The sequence below is a fragment of the Syngnathus floridae genome, chromosome 8 (genome assembly GCF_059516105.1).
Source record: "Syngnathus floridae isolate MCC-2025c chromosome 8, RoL_Sflo_1.0, whole genome shotgun sequence".
NCBI lineage: Eukaryota > Metazoa > Chordata > Actinopteri > Syngnathiformes > Syngnathidae > Syngnathus > Syngnathus floridae.
Genome location: NC_142420.1, coordinates 7,116,322 through 7,133,421, shown reverse-complemented (window position 1 = coordinate 7,133,421; position 17,100 = coordinate 7,116,322). Strand labels below are relative to the sequence as shown.

General features: G+C 41.8%; 3 protein-coding genes across 11 annotated transcripts in view; 1 reads left to right on the top strand and 2 right to left on the bottom strand.

The window, feature by feature from the left end:
- Positions 1–1,484, bottom strand: part of gpm6bb (glycoprotein M6Bb) — a 50,621-nt gene extending 49,137 nt beyond the window's left edge. For 2 of the 6 annotated variants that reach the window (XR_015859974.1, XR_015859975.1), the window contains exon 1: positions 209–1,484. Coding sequence is in view for 3 of the 6 variants with exons in the window: in XM_088383532.1 (XP_088239658.1) it covers positions 209–1,081 (873 nt within the window). In the remaining 3 variants the exon portion in view is untranslated. The remainder of the gene's footprint in view (positions 1–208) is intronic. The other 4 variants (XR_015859976.1, XM_088383532.1, XM_088383533.1 and 1 more) reach the window with 3 other exon arrangements.
- mospd2 (motile sperm domain containing 2) lies at positions 1,224–11,775 on the top strand. Of its 2 annotated transcripts, XM_088383536.1 has the most exons (16): positions 1,224–1,617; positions 1,723–1,780; positions 2,306–2,461; positions 2,927–3,013; positions 3,119–3,273; positions 4,345–4,405; positions 4,490–4,528; positions 4,614–4,738; positions 4,894–5,082; positions 8,141–8,238; positions 9,899–9,992; positions 10,226–10,322; positions 10,570–10,690; positions 10,767–10,860; positions 10,978–11,019; positions 11,591–11,775. In XM_088383536.1, exons 1-16 carry the CDS (start codon positions 1,585–1,587, stop codon positions 11,741–11,743), a joined length of 1,602 nt encoding a protein of 533 aa, XP_088239662.1. In that variant the 5' UTR covers positions 1,224–1,584; the 3' UTR covers positions 11,744–11,775. The 2 variants fall into 2 exon arrangements, with proteins under 2 accessions (XP_088239662.1, XP_088239663.1); XM_088383537.1 differs by lacking the exon at positions 10,978–11,019.
- The window catches only part of LOC148394281 (ankyrin repeat and SOCS box protein 9-like), a 16,041-nt gene continuing 868 nt past the window's right edge, over positions 1,928–17,100 (bottom strand). Inside the window, exons 2-9 of one of the 3 annotated variants that reach the window (XR_015859977.1) lie at positions 16,270–16,690; positions 16,118–16,197; positions 15,417–15,524; positions 15,148–15,298; positions 14,942–15,076; positions 14,327–14,518; positions 9,057–9,149; positions 1,928–3,521 (exon numbers count right to left, since the gene is read on the bottom strand). Coding sequence is in view for 2 of the 3 variants with exons in the window: in XM_088383547.1 (XP_088239673.1) it covers positions 14,120–14,247; positions 14,327–14,518; positions 14,942–15,076; positions 15,148–15,298; positions 15,417–15,524; positions 16,118–16,197; positions 16,270–16,336 (861 nt within the window). In the remaining variant the exon portion in view is untranslated. Of the gene's footprint in view, positions 9,150–11,869; positions 14,248–14,326; positions 14,519–14,941; positions 15,077–15,147; positions 15,299–15,416; positions 15,525–16,117; positions 16,198–16,269; positions 16,691–17,100 lie in introns of those variants that run through there. The other 2 variants (XM_088383548.1, XM_088383547.1) reach the window with 2 other exon arrangements.

Sequence of the window (17,100 nt, the reverse complement as noted above, 5' to 3'; positions counted from 1 at the left end):
TCAAACTGTGTGATAATGCTGAGAAATGGGCAATGTGATTAGCCGTTAGTCTTTTTTTTTTTTTTAAAGCACTTGTCCTAATTAGGGCCGCAAGTGAGCTGGAATCTAGTCTTCCATGAATATAACAGGAATGTTTTTGGAAAGTGGGAGGAATCCATCTTCACTGGCCACCCTAATTAAGATAAGGTCACATGCTGCTCATACGTACTTCAAATGTATCCTTCCACACTGCACACACGTGGCCCTGGTCGAAAGATACAACAAAGATGACTCCATTTCTTCCAGTGTCGACCACTTGTATCTCTTCAGGTCTTTGAAACGGGAGTGCGCAAGTGTCTTCCACCACGCCGTTCTCCAAATAAACCAGTTGCTGATTGGCAGTGGCTGCAACCACAGTGCACCGCAGCACGTCGTCTGTTTGCTGGGCTGACAGCACAGAGATGCACCTAGTGATGCTGATATAAGTGGGAGGTAAAATCACAGCGCCGTCCAAGGTGCGACCGCTCCCAAGAAAATAGGCTACAGTCTTCTGAGAGGAGCACTGTTGTTGTCCCAGTATGAACACTTGTTTCTTATGCAGGGGGAGCTCACCGATAAGACAGTGGGACAGTTGGAGGGGCACCCGTATGACCCCTCCTGAATCACTTGGTGCATGAAACACAGCATCAGCATGCATCCAAAGCACAGTAGGCCCCTGGAGGATGGAAACGTCCCCATTCGGTTTATAAGGGAGTGAGAACTCAACGCAGGGCTCCAGTTGGTTTGTGCCACTCACAGTGAAAAGTTTATAAAGAAAAAAGTCCGCCTTTTTATTCTTTTTTGCCACAAGGACGCACGGCGCGGTGGTCCTCCTCTGAAAACATAGGACGCTTTTAGATCTTATGACGTCGTCCACGCGTGCTGCGCTTTTGTGGCTAATGACAGCCGCTCCTTGCGATGTCTGCAGGAACGCTTCTTGATCCGGTTGGAAGGAAAAGCTACGGAATGTCAACTCGCTTGTCACTCGGTTGTCACTTAAGGCGTGATCAAATGTGATGATCTTACCGCAGAACGAGAGTTGGTTCGAAGTGACGCCCTTCATTGTGCCTTTAAACGACTCGATGCATTTGTGATGTAATCACTGAATTAACAATATAGTGTTTACACTTGTAAAGGCGTGAAACTGATTTTCGATCGGGTTCGTGTCACTCGAAATCACCCGCCAACCCGGAAATGTGCGTCATGTCAGGCAAAGCGCATTGTGGGAGTTTCGTTTTGTCAACATCGGTGCGGTCACCGGCTTAGGCTAACTGGTTTACCCTCCGTGATCTGGTAAAAACGTCCGGATCACATAATCGATTGCTTTCACGCCTTTTTAAAACCATATTTTATCTCGAACACAACTGCATCCGCCCTCCTTCCACCCTTTGTCCTGTCGTAAAACAACAACAAAGCGGAGAGGAGTGGCCAACGATCCGAGCCAAAATGGCTTCGATCGGGCGTCAGTTTCCCACTTTACAGTGATTCACCCCAACTGCAGCGAGGTAGCGAACGAGCTAACCAGCAACTGTCAGAGGGAAGGAAACGCGCCGGTGACAGTTGGCCATGGCTGAAACAGAACAAAACCTTGGAGATCAGGTATTCCAACATTAAAATGTGAATCTGGATCGCATTATTCAATTCATTTATGTTGTTTTTCTTTTTGAACGCGTGTGTAAACTTCCATAAACTCTCATGTGGCAGGACATTGAGGAGAAAATTGAGCAGACGAGAGAGAGATTTAAGAATGAATTCCTCAAAGGTAAGCGAGTGATGGTGTTTCACTTTTGGTTATACATGCATACAAACCAGTTATTACATGTTAACTACTGTGAAAAACATGACACAACGCCATGATGATATCATCACGAAGGGTCCAGATAAGCTTTAGAGAACCAGCTAAATCAGTCACACACGTTTACTTTATTTCATCCACATTTATACTAGCTGTGATGTAATTCTGAACACAAATAAAGTCTTAGATCTTAAAACCCTTTAACCACAACACAATCATAATACACTATTAAAAATCAAAGGTCCCCTTTGATTGGAAGATTTCACTGTGCTTTAGACTGTTTCCCTATATTAAACTGAGGAACATAATTAGTTGCGGAAGAGCATTTTATTGTTTTGCCTTTCACGATATGTATTAACTTGTTATACACTAGGTACATAATTTTCCAATCTCCTTACAGTACAATGGGAGTCACTAATGCATGCTACATATTTGATGTTTGTTGATCAGATCATTAGAGTTAAAAAAAAAAGATGTCCATTTAAATGTCAGATTCATCAGACAAATATGACCAAAGAGATGTGGACAGACTACAGAAGGACAACTCCCTGGTGGAGGGCTACCTGATGTGGCGACTTTACGTGGTGGACGACGCCTTGAAAATGATTGATGAGAGTTTCCACTGGAGGAAAGAGTACGGCGTGAACGGTGAGGGGACCGGGTCGGGGTCGGGTGGGTTTCAACGCTTCCTGTCAATGGAGCTGTTGACGTCGGTTGTCAGATCAGTGCCTTTCCTGCTTCTTCTCGGACACCCATACACAAGAGTTCCATTGTGTGCTAAATGTCATGAATAGTCCGCTTCTAACAACAAACCTCACTGTCTAAATACCCTGTGGGGTTTCTTTGCTTTGGGGTAGTCTTTAATCCAGCAAATAAAATTTGTCGGTCATTTGTTTTAGGGGAATGTGATTATAAATCTGTGTCAGAGGTCATTTATTATTTTCTTTTGAAATCCAATCATAGCTCTTTGTGATTGTAATGAAGCCAACTTGCCAGACTTGTTTTAGTTCTTAGCCTCGCCACAGTTTGAGGTTCAGGTGATGTGTTGAGCTTCCCAAATACGAGCCACATTTGTGAAGTCATCGTCTTAACAGGCTTGTTTTTCTCCCTCAGATCTCTCGGAGAGTTCCATTCCCAGGTGGATGTTTGAGACCGGGGCGGTGTTCCTCCATGGATACGACAGAGAGGGCAACAAGCTTTGTATGTCGGAAACTTGAGCTGTTTCCTTTCACCCTTTTGTTGGGATAACAAAAAGATATTCTATTGCATGCAAATCACTGAAAATGTCTGCTTACATCTCCCCAGTGTGGTTTAAGGTAAAGCTGCATGTGAAGGATGCAAAATCAATCATTGACAAGAAAAAGTACGTGGCTTTCTGGCTGGAGCGAAATGTCAAGAAAGAACCTGGGATGCCCATGACAGTTGTTTTTGACATGTCAGACTCTGGCCTGGGCAATATAGTAAGTTTTCTTTGTCATCTAGATTTTATTCAGAATGTGAGGGGGGAAAAAAGCCATTAAGCTGCTGTGAAGTCCTCATCAGCTCCACTCGCAGGGACTGACGCTCTTCAGTGGTTTTACTCTTTGGAGATTAAAATAACCTTTAAATCCCGTTGGTCAATTCAAGGGGCTTTCTAATCCTGGAACGCGCCGTGTCACAGACGTGAGCACCCTCACACAGCTCTCCAGCGTACAAACGAGTTTCGGGCCTAAACCAGCGAGATGCATAGAAAGAGAAAGAGAGAGGAAAAAAAAAACAGCTATAGAGGGTGCATACAAAATGAAGAGTTTAGAAAATCTGGTTGGGAAGCCAAGCCTCAGCGGGAGCCAGAGTACCACTGTTCAGTATGATCTTGTTAAGGCCGAGGAGCGCGCGAGCGTCCACTGCATAGCAATGAGGACGCCTGCCAATTATTTGAGCCCCTTCAGGTCGCCTCTATTGATAAATCTTTTGTCGTGATGATTGCAGTCAGCGTGAAACGCTACGCTGAATATCCATCACGGATTCCTTGGGGCTCGCAGCCAAGTCTATTATTCCGCCAATTATTTTTGTAATTAATCGATAAAATGCGCGTCCTCTTTATGGTGTCAAAAGATGAAGACAAATATGAAGCAGTCTTTCTGCAAAAATGTTCACCAAAAAAGGAGGTGTATGTTATCCCAACTACAGAGTGACAATAATTTATTTTTGTAAATAAAGAATAGACCTACAGTAATTATATTTTATACCCATTCTGAAAACATAAGAAAAAGTCTGACATTTAACAAATTAATGGTAAATTCCCCACACAAACATAAAATAAAAAATAATTATTACATTATTATTATTAGAACAAAAAAGTCGTTTTTAATGCAACAATACTGAGAAAGTTTTTCTCGGCACACAAATGACTTTTATCTGATTATACACGAGCTATGGGTTTTAGGTGTGCACACATGACTTAATAGCGCAACATTGCCAACAATGCAAAAGGAATGTTTATCATACTAAATAGAAATGCACTGACGCTTAAAAGTATCACTTTGTTGCAGGACATGGACTTTGTGAAGTATGTTGTCAATTGCTTCAAAATTTATTATCCCAAGTTGCTCTGTAAGTAAAACAATGAGCCAAAACATTTTTGCGTTTGTCCATTTTTTTGTATTGAGCTAAAAACAACTTCTTGTGTGATTTCAGCCATGATGATTATTGTGGAGATGCCTTGGATCATGAACGGTAAGAGTCACCCCCAGTGTGTTGGTAACGTTCAAATCTCGTTCCTGTCCCTAAACCCGCCTCTCTTGCTCTCTCCGTTATGTAGCCGCGTGGAAGATTGTGAAAACGTGGTTGGGTCCAGAGGCCATCAGCAAGCTTAAATTTGCATCCAGATCTGAACTCCAGTCGTACATTAACCCAGAGTACCTACCGCCGCACATGGGAGGAAATGTACGTGGAGCGACAAAATATATATGGTTTCCTCCTGTGATCATTTTTATCTATTGTATCTAAATTAGTTTGCGTAGATTTATTAAATACTTGATGGACCGTGTGCCTTCAAAACACCCTCCCATGTTGACATAAGCTCTCTGGGCCCATTTCAGGACCTGTTCAAGTACAGCTACCCTCCTCTCCCCGACGACGACTTCCAGACGCCCATCAGCGACAACGGACCCATCGTTAGCGAGGACGAGATCGAGAGCAAAGAGATCGAGAGCAAAGAGAGCGAGCCGGAGAGCAAAGATGGCCTCGAGTCCAGCTTCAACTCTGAGGTTGTGGCCAAGCCCAAAAAGGTATCGCTCCCCCTTTCATCTACCATCTTTCCACAAATAGCAGCTGTTTAGGGTGAAGGTTACTCAATCCGAACTGATTTACAAAATGGCTGCCATGGTAGGTGATGCTGTTTTGGTTAGCAACTGAGTTCAAATGGGCTCAGCTGTTGAATGACAACTGTTGAATGAATGCTGTTCATAGGCTGTATCTCGTCTACTATAACAGACGTGGTCACTAGTTGATGAAATACAGTATATTAGTTAATCTTAATGATTCATTACAAAAATGCTAGACCGTTGTTGTTCTCTAATACATTCAAAAAGTAAGTCCAGGATTACAGTGTGTACAGACTCTCTGTGGAGCTTGCTTCAATATTCAAATTTGGAAGCTCCCACTCATGAAGGTGACTTTCAGCATCTTCAATTGCAATGATGTCAAAGTGTCTGTCGCCATCTCACATCCGTCTTTGTATGGGCTAAGTCAAGTGTGATGTAATACTGGAAGACCGCCCACATAACTGGACGTCCTTTAAAGACACTTGCTAGAGGGAATACATCCACATCTTCTGTCCAACTCCCTCTCACTCTACTTTACCGTTGTTGCAGCTCACTCACAATCTATTTGGTTACCCCGTGTGCAAAATAAGCCTGCATGAAATCAATGCCCGGCAGAAAGTTCATCACTATCAGACAGCCTTTTGATCTTCTAGTTGGGGTTATTTAATGCGCCTCCATGTTGAGGGCCCTATCAAGTTTGGCTTGACCTACATTTATACTACTCCTGTTGGCTGCCAACACCACTTACACTCAACTGAAAACGTAACCGCTGAAAACGGCAAAACCCACAAGCTTTGAATTCCACATGAATAAAAGAATTCATTATATAGTAATACCACATTGACCATGCAGAACAGATTAAGCCGAGACATGCAAATCAGTTAATAATGTTGTTTAAAAGTTAATTATACTTTATTTGTGCTGGAAAAAGTGGGCTGACAAAGTCAACACCACGGTTTTGAGAGCTTGAGTCAAAGTTAGGACAAACACTTTGAGGCATTGACATAGGATTAAGACCAAGACTTTGAGGTGGCAAGACCAAAGTGTTCAGGTCTTGAGACAAAGCTGAGAAACATCTTGAAGCATAAAGATGGATTCAAGAACCAACACCTTGATGGGCCAAGTCAAGACCAAAGCTTTGAGGGGTTAAGAATTAAAACTAAGACTTCAACAAATATAGTCAAGAATACTACTTTGAGATATTTAGACTGAGTTAAGACCAACCCTTTGAGAGACAAAGGCAGGACTAAGACTTTGGTTGAGACAGAGTCAAGACTAAAACCAAAGCAGGTTGGGAACAAGTCAACAAAACCAAGACCAGTTTAAAGCTTTTTGAAAATAAATCCAAAGTCCAACTCCACGATGACCCTGAACTCTGAAAGTCTATTTCCCACTGGTGCTTATTTCCCCTTGCTATTCAAATCATTCATTGTAACCAAGAGGAAGTTTTACAACAGTGTTGGTGGAAAGTCGAAGCATTGAGGAAAAAAAGCGTCTGCCGTGGTTGTCCTATGCTTTCACATACCAACCAGCCTGCCTAATGGAGCCAGCTCTCGCCCACCATCTGTCCCCCCCTTCCAGACAAGATCGCGTGGGATCCCGACGTCACGATACTCGATGACTCGGAAGCTAATTGCCTCTTTCTCTTTTTTGAAACAAGGGCTGGAGGTGGTGATGCAGCGTAGGATTACTGCACCCACTTACGGCGTTCACACTGCACAAGATTTCCGCCGGCTGCTCATGTGAGCGGGCTCACTTTTGAGTCCGTCCCGGATGCGAGATTTCTATTTGACCCTCTACATTTCAACCTTTCAAGGACCTGACAACATGAATGACTTTTTGTTTTTATGAAGGAACGAAGGCTACAGAATTGTTAGCCTGGTTTTTATTTTATTTTTTTAGACAATCGCCAAAATGCACTCCTGTCGCCCACCAACCAGCACTCCTACCCAACGATAGCCACAATATTTTTACCCTCAAATACTCCGTAAAAGTACTAAATGAGTTACTGTTTTAAAACAGTAGACCAAGTCAACCCAAGTGCCTTGAAGAGAAAGCCTACAAACAACACAATGATGAGCACCAATCAAATTTTCTTTCCTCCTCAAAATGTACAACCGCACAAGTCGCATTAGCTGCACTTCATTCGTCTGATAACATTTCAAGCAATCAAAATATGCCAATCATCGTATTCATTGCCATTGTTAATCTTAATTAGGATTTTGATTTGCCTTTTTTTATGATCCGAACAAACATTTGTATCGGTTTTACAAATACTGTAGTAGCAGTGCCTTTGATCATCTTAATACTGATGTATTTTGATTTTTAGACTGTAAAATTGATTTACTAATGAAGCCATGTGTTAACATTGAATCTACTTTTTAATTTTTGGAATGTTCCATGTTTGCACTTAAAAATGATAACGACGAATAAATTGAGTTTTATTCTTAGCAGCTGCTTATCTCAATGTCTTCATTCTTGCGAAAGTGGTCATCTCAAGCTTGCATGTTGCTCGAATCACGCACACACACACACTTCCCCTATGAGTCACTCACTTTCCCATCACATGCAAAGTCCGCTCACCTTTGCTTACGCATCCCAACCACGTGAGCGCAATAACCACGCCCCTCCCCTCTCCATGACCAACAAAGCCCACCTCCCATCTGCTTTTTCTTTCCGTCATTTTATGCAAACATCGTCAAAATCAACATCCTGTCATGATCTTGCGGTGGGATGATTTAGGCCAAAGTGTGCGTACATGCTCCACTTTTGCCTTTTCCAAGTCACAAGTCTGTGGGTTATCTTAGTTCTGCATTCTCGAATGGACATGCTGCTAGTTGAACTTTACTTGCTTCAAATGAGTACAAGTTTGGGACCTTCAAGGGGGGTTTCCAAGAAAATGATATCTTTTGTGCAATTATTCCCCTTCAGTCACGGCATGCTGAGTCCAGAGTTCACCAATGCCACCAGGTCGTTGCTTTTCCGTGTGTACTTTTTAATTAAGAGTCCATTTTCTCTGCAGGTGAATTTCCTGGAAGACACCAGCGAGAAGGTTGACAACCGCATCAAAGGAGCCAGGAAACCCGTGACCACATTTAAAGGCACCCTGTTGGACATCAGGTACTCATGGCCCTCAATTAACACATTTTTCCACCACAATCTCATCAAATATTTTTCCAACTTGAGGGAAAAAATGGTAGTATGGACCATTCCATAGTTCAACGCTGACCTAAAAAGAATTCAAGCTTGGAAGAAAAATCTGGAGTGACGGAAGACTTATGTGGAAAGCTATTAAGTGGATTTATTGCTACAAGGCAGCCGTAAAAAAAAAAATCATCCATCTGTTGCTGTTATACTCAACCCAATGAAGCAGGATATTGTCGCAATTGTCACTTTGATACGGCATCTTGCAGTCAGAAAATTTGACGTCCAAACTTGTCCCCTTCTTCAATTTAGTAAACACACACCTGGCTACTATTGGAGGAGAAATACATACTTCCTGTAATCTCGCAATTGTCAATGGAGCTTGATTTTTCTTTCCCAAACAAAAGTCTAGGAATGGTTCAATAGGATCACGTGTAGCAGTTTGATCAAAATATTTTCCTCGTGAAATAACTAACTGTCTTGGTTGAGAGCGCCTACACTTCCTGCCACTCTAAGCAAGACACTGCAATAACACACTCGAGAGAAGCTACTTGCAAAAAAACCCAGAAAGTTGCTCATATTGATTAAAATATTTGTTTAGGGATGGACGAGTATCAATACCAGGTATCGGTACAAACGAGCAAGTATTAGTCAGAGCTTGCCATCATGATCTGTTTCCGAGTACGTAGCCGCTTTGAAGTGAGGATGTTGACAGCTCAAGGCTACGAATCAGGCCAATAAACATATTGCAGCCAGCCTTAAATGCTCCAATGTTTGCGAGCTGTGTTACTTACTTTTTAATGCTTCCCCCGGAGAGAAGAGGGCAGGGATTCTTTGATCGCCTCTTTCGCCCAAGCGTCACTCAACTTTGAGATTCACTTTGAGTGCTGTGGGCAAATAACACACATGGTCATGAAAAAGATGAAAACGCACAGCAATTCCTCCATTAGCTCACTTGATAAGAGGAAGAGAATGTATTTGCCCCCACGGCTGCAAGGTGCCCTAAGTGTTTTATAGCATTGTTTGTGGGTTGATAAGATAACGACGGAGTGGGCGTCTCGTTACAGATTTTCCCAAATGAGCTCTTTCCTGTTTCTAGCAGGTAATTGTGTAATTGCTGTAAGGGCGTCTAGAAGAGCTGAAGATGAGCCGCAGAGTGAGCCCCTGTTTGAATGAGCTGGTGGAATGTGACCAAGGGGCAGAATGTTACAAATGACATCACTGCTTACCCAAACCACAAAAATGAACGTAGAACCTGTAAGGTCGGACACTTTTTAATTGCGTAATCAAGTTTGTTTAGATTTGCAACTTAAACTTAACAGGCAACATTCTCAACTGTCACTCTTCTGGCAAAATTATGAATGAGGTCACCTTTCACCTTCTCTCAACTCAATGAGGCTGCACCTATGTTTGGAAAAAGGTCATTAAAAGTCAAAGAAAAAGCCATGTGAGCGTGCACATGTATGTTGTTGTGACGATACAATTAAATGAAAGTATGATGGCGGTAATACGACAATGCTGGCATAATATAAAAGTGCTTAATGGGCTCTACTTTGTTGTATGTCAGCATGACCTAGATTAAATTCTAGAATGAGTCCCAAAACAGACAACAGGCGTTTTTTTTTTCCTCTTGCAGCCCTGCTGAAGAGCTCAGTTTTGGTTGCGGAGATACAGAGAAGAAAAGCCTCATTATCCTGAGCAATGTGACCAAAAACCCTTTGGCCTTCAAGGTGAGCGCTTGCTTCTAGCAGATCATTCAAGCTAAAACGAATTGCAGTGAACCCCCGATTATCACGGAGGATGAGTTCCACCCGCCAAAAGTGAAAATTGTAAATATAGCTAGAACTCTGAAGCTGTTATCAAAGTATGTTTTTATACAACATAATACTATAAAGTGCTATTTTTCCTCCTAATGGGGCGCTAACAATTCAGTGATATGAGAACGCTGGCTGTTCCTCAACAGGTTCGGACCACAGCACCAGAGAAGTACAGGGTGAAGCCGAGCAGCAGCATCTGTGAACCCGGCGCCTCAATCGATATTGTGGTGTCCCTACATGGAGGTACCGTTCCAAGTTTACTGGATCTTACTAAATGCTTCCAAACATTCTCATGGGTTGGCCTTCCAAAGTGCCTGACATTTCTGTTCCATGAACATGACTTGAGCTTAAGTGAGGACAAGTCCCATGATGCCAGACATCATCAAGAAAAGCTTGTCTTGTTTTGACTGACAGGCCCAAAGGAGCATGAAAAGACATCCGCTGCTTCTTCACGCTTTAAAAGGTTTGCTTTCATTTTTATTTTGTCCAGGGTCTCAGGCGTCCCCCCAGGATCGCTTCCTGGTGATGGCCGCTGAGATGGACAACGTAGGATCGCAAGAACTTGGGCAGTTCTGGAAGGAAGTACAAAAAACTAAAATCATGGAGCACAGGTACTGTTTGTAGCCCTACTATTGGTTTGGAGATTTCCTTGATGGTCTCGTTTGAGTTTTTTTTTTTTCTCTCAAGGTTACGCTGCCATGTTCTGGAAAGTGTCAAACCCGCAGCGAGCCCTCAGTGGGAGGCGGGCGATGTCGGAAGCAGCAAGGATATAAACATGACGGTAATTACAATTATATACTAGTACAACATAAAGAGAGCCAAGGCATACTTTTAATATGTTGCTAAAGTCTGCTTCCTGGCTACGGTCACGGTGCAATGTCTGTTTGTATTTTCATAGCATGTTGCACAGATAGGCTACCTGGCACCGGATGACAGCTTAGTAAGTATGGACTGATTGAAGTTTTTTTTTTTTTTTTTAATGCTTTCCTGCAAAGACGCTGAACGTTTCAGTTCCCCATTTTCCCTCATTGGACTTTAGCTTAGCCTGCGGAAGAACGAGACAGCGTGGCTGACTCCCTCCAAACGTCTTTTTGGAGATCTCCCAAATTGATTTTGCTCATCAATATCAGGGCAGAGTGGAAGCTCTGATAAGCTCACTTATAATTAACCTACATGCAAGACAATTTGGCAATGCTATTTCTGCCACAATGCAACGCTAAGCTAAATGCTCGCCAACTCTTTGCTCTACTAACAGGCATTACTTGTTTTTATACAGTTAAGGGTCTTTGGGTCAGAGTGTGACGCCACCCAAACTCGGTTCAGGATTTCCCAATAATAATCTCGCAACTTTTTTTGCAGTTATTTTTCCCAATAGGAAATTATGTGAATGGAAATCATCTTTTCATGTAACCTTTTACTCTATCTCTGTTTAGCGCTGTTTCCGTTGAAAACTTCTTCTATATTGTGTGTAAAAGCCAAGTGGCCTAAGTCTGTTTTTCTTCTCCCACCAGCTGATGCGATTGATGACCTCCAACTCCCAGCTGCAGCAGAGCATCAACAAGTGTTTGTGGGTCCAGAAGATTCTAGTCTACTTGGTCCTGATTCTGTTAGTGCTCAACCTGTACTGTGTCTTCCTGTTGTCATCATCCCAGCAACTATCTTGACCACTGTACGTCTACAAAGAACCCCCCCCCCCCCCCCCCAAAAAAAGACCTTCCTTCGCCAAATTGACGGGCTCATTTTGTGATGCCCCTCAACAAAGAACAAAGACTTTTTTAAACAATTTTGCAGGATATTTTGTGAAGCCAGAAAAGGATATTTATTGCAAAAAATATGGTGGAAAAAAAAGTATTTTTGTGACCATATGTATGTACAATACATTTTATTTGATACTCTATGGCAGATAAGGAAAATAAACACAAGTCTTTGCAACAAGATGGTGCCCAAATAATACGTTTATAGCCAATGTAATAAAAGTTAACTTCCAAAATTGCAGAAACATCATGAGATGTCAAACTCATACGTATTTGAAGCGTGAAATTAATTTTAAGACCAGGCCACGCCAATTCTTGTTGACGCAGAAATGAAGCTCTGTACAACCGACCACACATTTCACACATGCCAGAACCCACCAGACTGTGCAGATACTTAAATAATCTACTTGACCACAATATTGCAATATTTGTATTTTGTTACTACCCATCACAGTATTTTGTTTCAGTTTTCACCTAAAAAAAACACAAAAAAAACCTCCATCTTAGCATGTGTCTAATTGAAAATTTGGTAGAGCCAGAGCCGCGGGAGATCTCGGTCTCCATTGCTTTTAATTAGCCAGCGTCGACCCGCTAAAAATACACAAGTAATTAGCGGCAAGCGCATGGACGAGGGTGCGCGGGCCCCTTGTAGCTTATTGACAATCTGCCTTATCTGCAACAAGATCCCACACCAAGCAATCAAGACGGCACGTGACGAGCAACCACCCCGGTTTGGTTATCAACGTGATGTCCAAACACGCTCCACTGATGAGTAGAATGATTTCTGGCTATAATGAGCACGCTAATGCTGTTGATTACTACAAGTTTGGTGGTGGGGGCCTGTGAGACTGCCTGGTCTAACCTACTTTTGAGTTTGAGCACTTCAAATTGTTGCCAACCTTTATCAGATGGAAAACCTGAATGTGTTGTTGCTTTGGACGCTCTTGAGGGTGCATAAAATAAAGCAACTACAATTTTTTTTTTTTTTTAAAGAAATTGATTTGGATTACAACAACCCACAAAAAACAACAACTTGATGCATGTAATAATGCAAACAACCATGTGACTTTCATCCACACATCCATGGCACCGTGATTGCTTCGCCCGTTATTAATTCTATGCTGCGTCTCTCCGCTGGCAGCATTAAGAGCCACAAGCCCCTTGATGACATTGATTTTACATCAAATCAAAGCTGCCTCAATGTTAGCGTGACCTACGGCCATTCAGAATGTACTCATTCAGCCAGATTGGGAGTAGGGATCAATACAAAATGAATGAGTGGTGGATTTAAGTAGACGGATGTTCTGGATGGAGTTGATGAAATGTATAGTGAGAGGAAGCCTTCAAAATGTCTTACATTTCTGCATGAATGAATGTGGTTTGATTGTCATCATAATCACAAGAAAAAAAATGAGTCTTCCTAAATTGATACCACACAAACATAGTTTCATATATTTGTTAAAAATAACATGGAAACAAAGTACACAGTCGAATGGATAGATAATGCGCAGTTTGTATTCAATTCAGCTTTTTTATTTTTTCTGCTGGACATTTTTGGAACTTTATCCTAATGAAATTATGATACAATATTTTCTCCTTATATTACAGTTCCACGGGAAGGCCAGGGCAAATACTATACAAGGCCAGAACCTCTCTAATCATGATATCACCCTGCTGCTATGACTTCATTCTCATGGCATGAGAAATAAATGTTGCGGTCATTTTTTTTTTTTTTTTAATTTGGGGGATACGAGACATTTTAGATAAAAAGAATAATTAAACCGACGTATCTAAGTATAAAAAAATGATATCAAAGTTTATCATGAAATTCAGTTTTTGATAAAAGTACAGCACTTCTTAAATGCTGCTGTCTAAAACATGTAAATTCAGCTTGAAAGGCTCACACAAAGCCTGGTTAGGAAGAGGGAAAAAATCTATTTGGAGCATCAACAAGATGAGATGAAAGTGAGAAAAAGTCTGCCAGCTCATGAATACAACATGCTGGAGATTGGGGGAGGACGTTGACCTTCACGTGACTTTGTAGTTCAATTAAACATCCTTTCAAAGTCATGTTTGTACTCAAGGATTATGCGAGCGCTCCCTCTGTTGGAAAAGCAGAGAAATGCAGCCACATCCCTTTGCCGGGGATGATTAAATGGAAAGCCCTTTCCAGAGGAAAACGGGTGGGGGTGTGAGGGGTTACGAGTAAGTACTAATGCGCTGGAATGTCTTGCTCGTGAGGATAAAAAGCGTATAAAACTTGTATTCAGGATATGAAATAAATGCTTAAGTTTTCCATAACAGATAGTTTTTGAGTACTGTGGGCAGGTGGAGGTGATTGATGAAATGCAGCCTGTGTTTGCCTAAAGTGGTCCTGATGTGGAGGCGGCACAGCTGCATCAACTTCGGGACTTCTGGAGGCGGGCGACCCCCCCACGAGTAAATATAAATTTGACTTAACTCTTATTCACACAGGAATTTCAAAAGTAATACCTGCACTTTGTCTGAGCAACCTCTCCACAGCGCTGTCGGAGGCCGCCAAGTCCACAGGACGTTTGCCCTCCGGGTTTTGTAGGGAGGTGTCCGCCCCGTGTTCCAGCAGAACTGACACCATCTCTGGATTGGATGCGCGGGCGGCAATGTGCAGGGGGGACTCGCCGGACCTGCCCACGTTTACATTTGCACCTTTAGGAAGCGAGAGAGGGCTTAGTGAGATGTTTGTTTTGTGGTTTTGCTTCTGTTAAAATGTGACCATAATAGGTGCCAATCTGTTTTACCTTTTCATAATAAGAAAAAATATTAAATGAATTGAAAACAATATACAATAAAATGCAACCCTCCAGATGGAAAAATAGAATTCATATTCCAAAATATGGTTATATAAAAACAAAAAGTAGGAAAGAGGTGACTAAACCCACTGGCTTAGGCGTTCCCCACAGCGCCATCACGGGTCCCCTTTTTTTCTAGGTTAGTGTTAATACACACACACATAAATACAGATTTACATAAAGTCATAGCCAAGACATTTTAATTTTATTCAGTGCTAGTCACAGGGCCCTGATGCATTGTCTGCCGTAGCTAAGCAAATTAGCCAATGAGGATGTTTACCAAGTTCAAGCAGTTTCTTCACAGCAGTCAGCTGCTGGCTGGAGCAGGCGACATGGAGCGGGGTGCCAGACTGATGAATGTTCTGATCCAAGTCAGCGCCGTGCTGGGCGAGAGATTCAATGCATTCTGGGTAACCTGAAAAATCATCGTTTTTAGACGCAGACGTAAAATTTGTGGCGCCCCATACTTGTGTGGGAACATCTCACCCTTTGATGCGGCCACGTGCATTGGAGAGTTGGATACGCTGCTCCCCATAGGCCTCGCTCTGTGCCGAAGGAGCAGCGACACACAGGTCACATGACCCCGGCCGCACGCTTCCGACAGCGCTGTTTGTCCATCCAACGTCGAACTGTTAACCTTTTAATGCAAAATACAACCACTCAGATTAAGACTAATAGCTCAACTGTACCTGTTTGTGGATGCTGAAAATGCTGAATCAGCACCACACACATTGGAAATTTGATGTTGTACTAACATTAGCACCATGTTCAAGCAGCAGCTTGACACAGCCTTCATGGCCCTGTAAAGATGCTCCATGGAGGGGGGAGACCTGGTCCAACGTGCTCAAGTTCACACACGCGCCCTGTTCAGCGACACGACACACCAGTTACAAAAAAATAATTATTGTGAAATTACAAATATATTCATGAAATTATTGGCATTTTACAAATGATTGGAGATTTTCTCAAAAAGGTTTGTAAATTATTTTCTCATATTCATAAAATTATTGGCATTTTACAAACGATTGGAGATTTTCTCAAAAAGGTTTGTAAATTATTTTCTCACAAAATGACAAAAATTGTGAACACTTCATGTTACAGCTTTTGCAATGTTAAAAATCCTAGACTTTTTTATTCTATTTTTTGCAATATAGCAACTTTTTTTCTCATAATTAAAACAAAATGACGCTTTTTTCAATATTATATCGTTGTTCTTTTAAAATTAAGAAAATTCTTCTTTGTAAAGTTAAGGAAATTTGTATTTTCATAATAATACATAAAAGGCTGCCACTCACAACAGTGCCACAAAGCTTCAAATACAAAGCAACAGAGACAATACGCTGGCACAAAGGAGAAAAATCTAATTGCAGGCCTGCTGGTATAATAGTTGATGAGCCCTGTTGATGTTTGATAAGCTCCGTGAGTCTGAAAATTAATTATTTGAAGTCTGAGTTACCTGAGCAATGAGCCTTTGCAATGTCAGCATGCGACCATTTGATGCAGCATCATGAATTGGACTCCAGTCTGCTTCAACATCTGTGTAGACAATACACACACATTCCTATCGCATGCTTGTAAAAACACAGTCAGCTCCTGTGTCTCACTCACCACTCATCAGAGGATTGGAGAAGAAAAAACTTGCTCCACTTTGACTCTCTTCATGGCCTCCTGACATTCTTCTTCTCTATGAGTCATGCACTAAAACCACTTCTGCACACTCCACTTTACCCTTCTTTTCAAGACACGCCTAAAACACATCTGCTTCTCATATTTTGTTTTGGGTTCTCGACGTACAAAAGCGTTGTGATGTCATTTCCTGTTCAGAGCAGCTATTTGCCCTCCAGGAAGCAGGCGGTTTCGGTGGTGTGGGTGTGTCGCAGCCAATGGAGGTCCCACGAATGAGAGGGAGGCGGCTGGGCAGGTTGGAGTTGGGTCGACATTTGACACCAAAAATGTGGAGTAGGAGACAGATGGGAGGAGTCTGGTGAACCCAACCCAATTGTAGTAGTCTATTTTTTCTTTAAAACACCTGGAAATACAAAAAAAAAAAGTTACATGATTTGTCAAATGACTCATTGTTTTGAGGAAGGCATATTAGGACACCATTGACAAGGAGAACAAGAAGAAATATTATATTAGTTTAAATTTTACAAGAATCAAAAAAATAACAGGGGCCGTGGGATGGAGCCTTGAACCAATGTCAAACTCTAAAAAAGTTAAATATCATTGCAAGAAATTCTATTCTGCAATATTAATTGATTTAAAAAAACAGTAAGGAATTGTAGTCAACCTCTGTATTTGAAAGAAAAAAATATTACAATACATTAGTTTAAATTTTTGGAGAATTAAAAATAATGGGGGCCCTGGGATGGAGCCTTGAACCAATGTCAATCACTAAAAAAGTTAAATATCATTGCAAGGAATTCTATTCTGCAATAT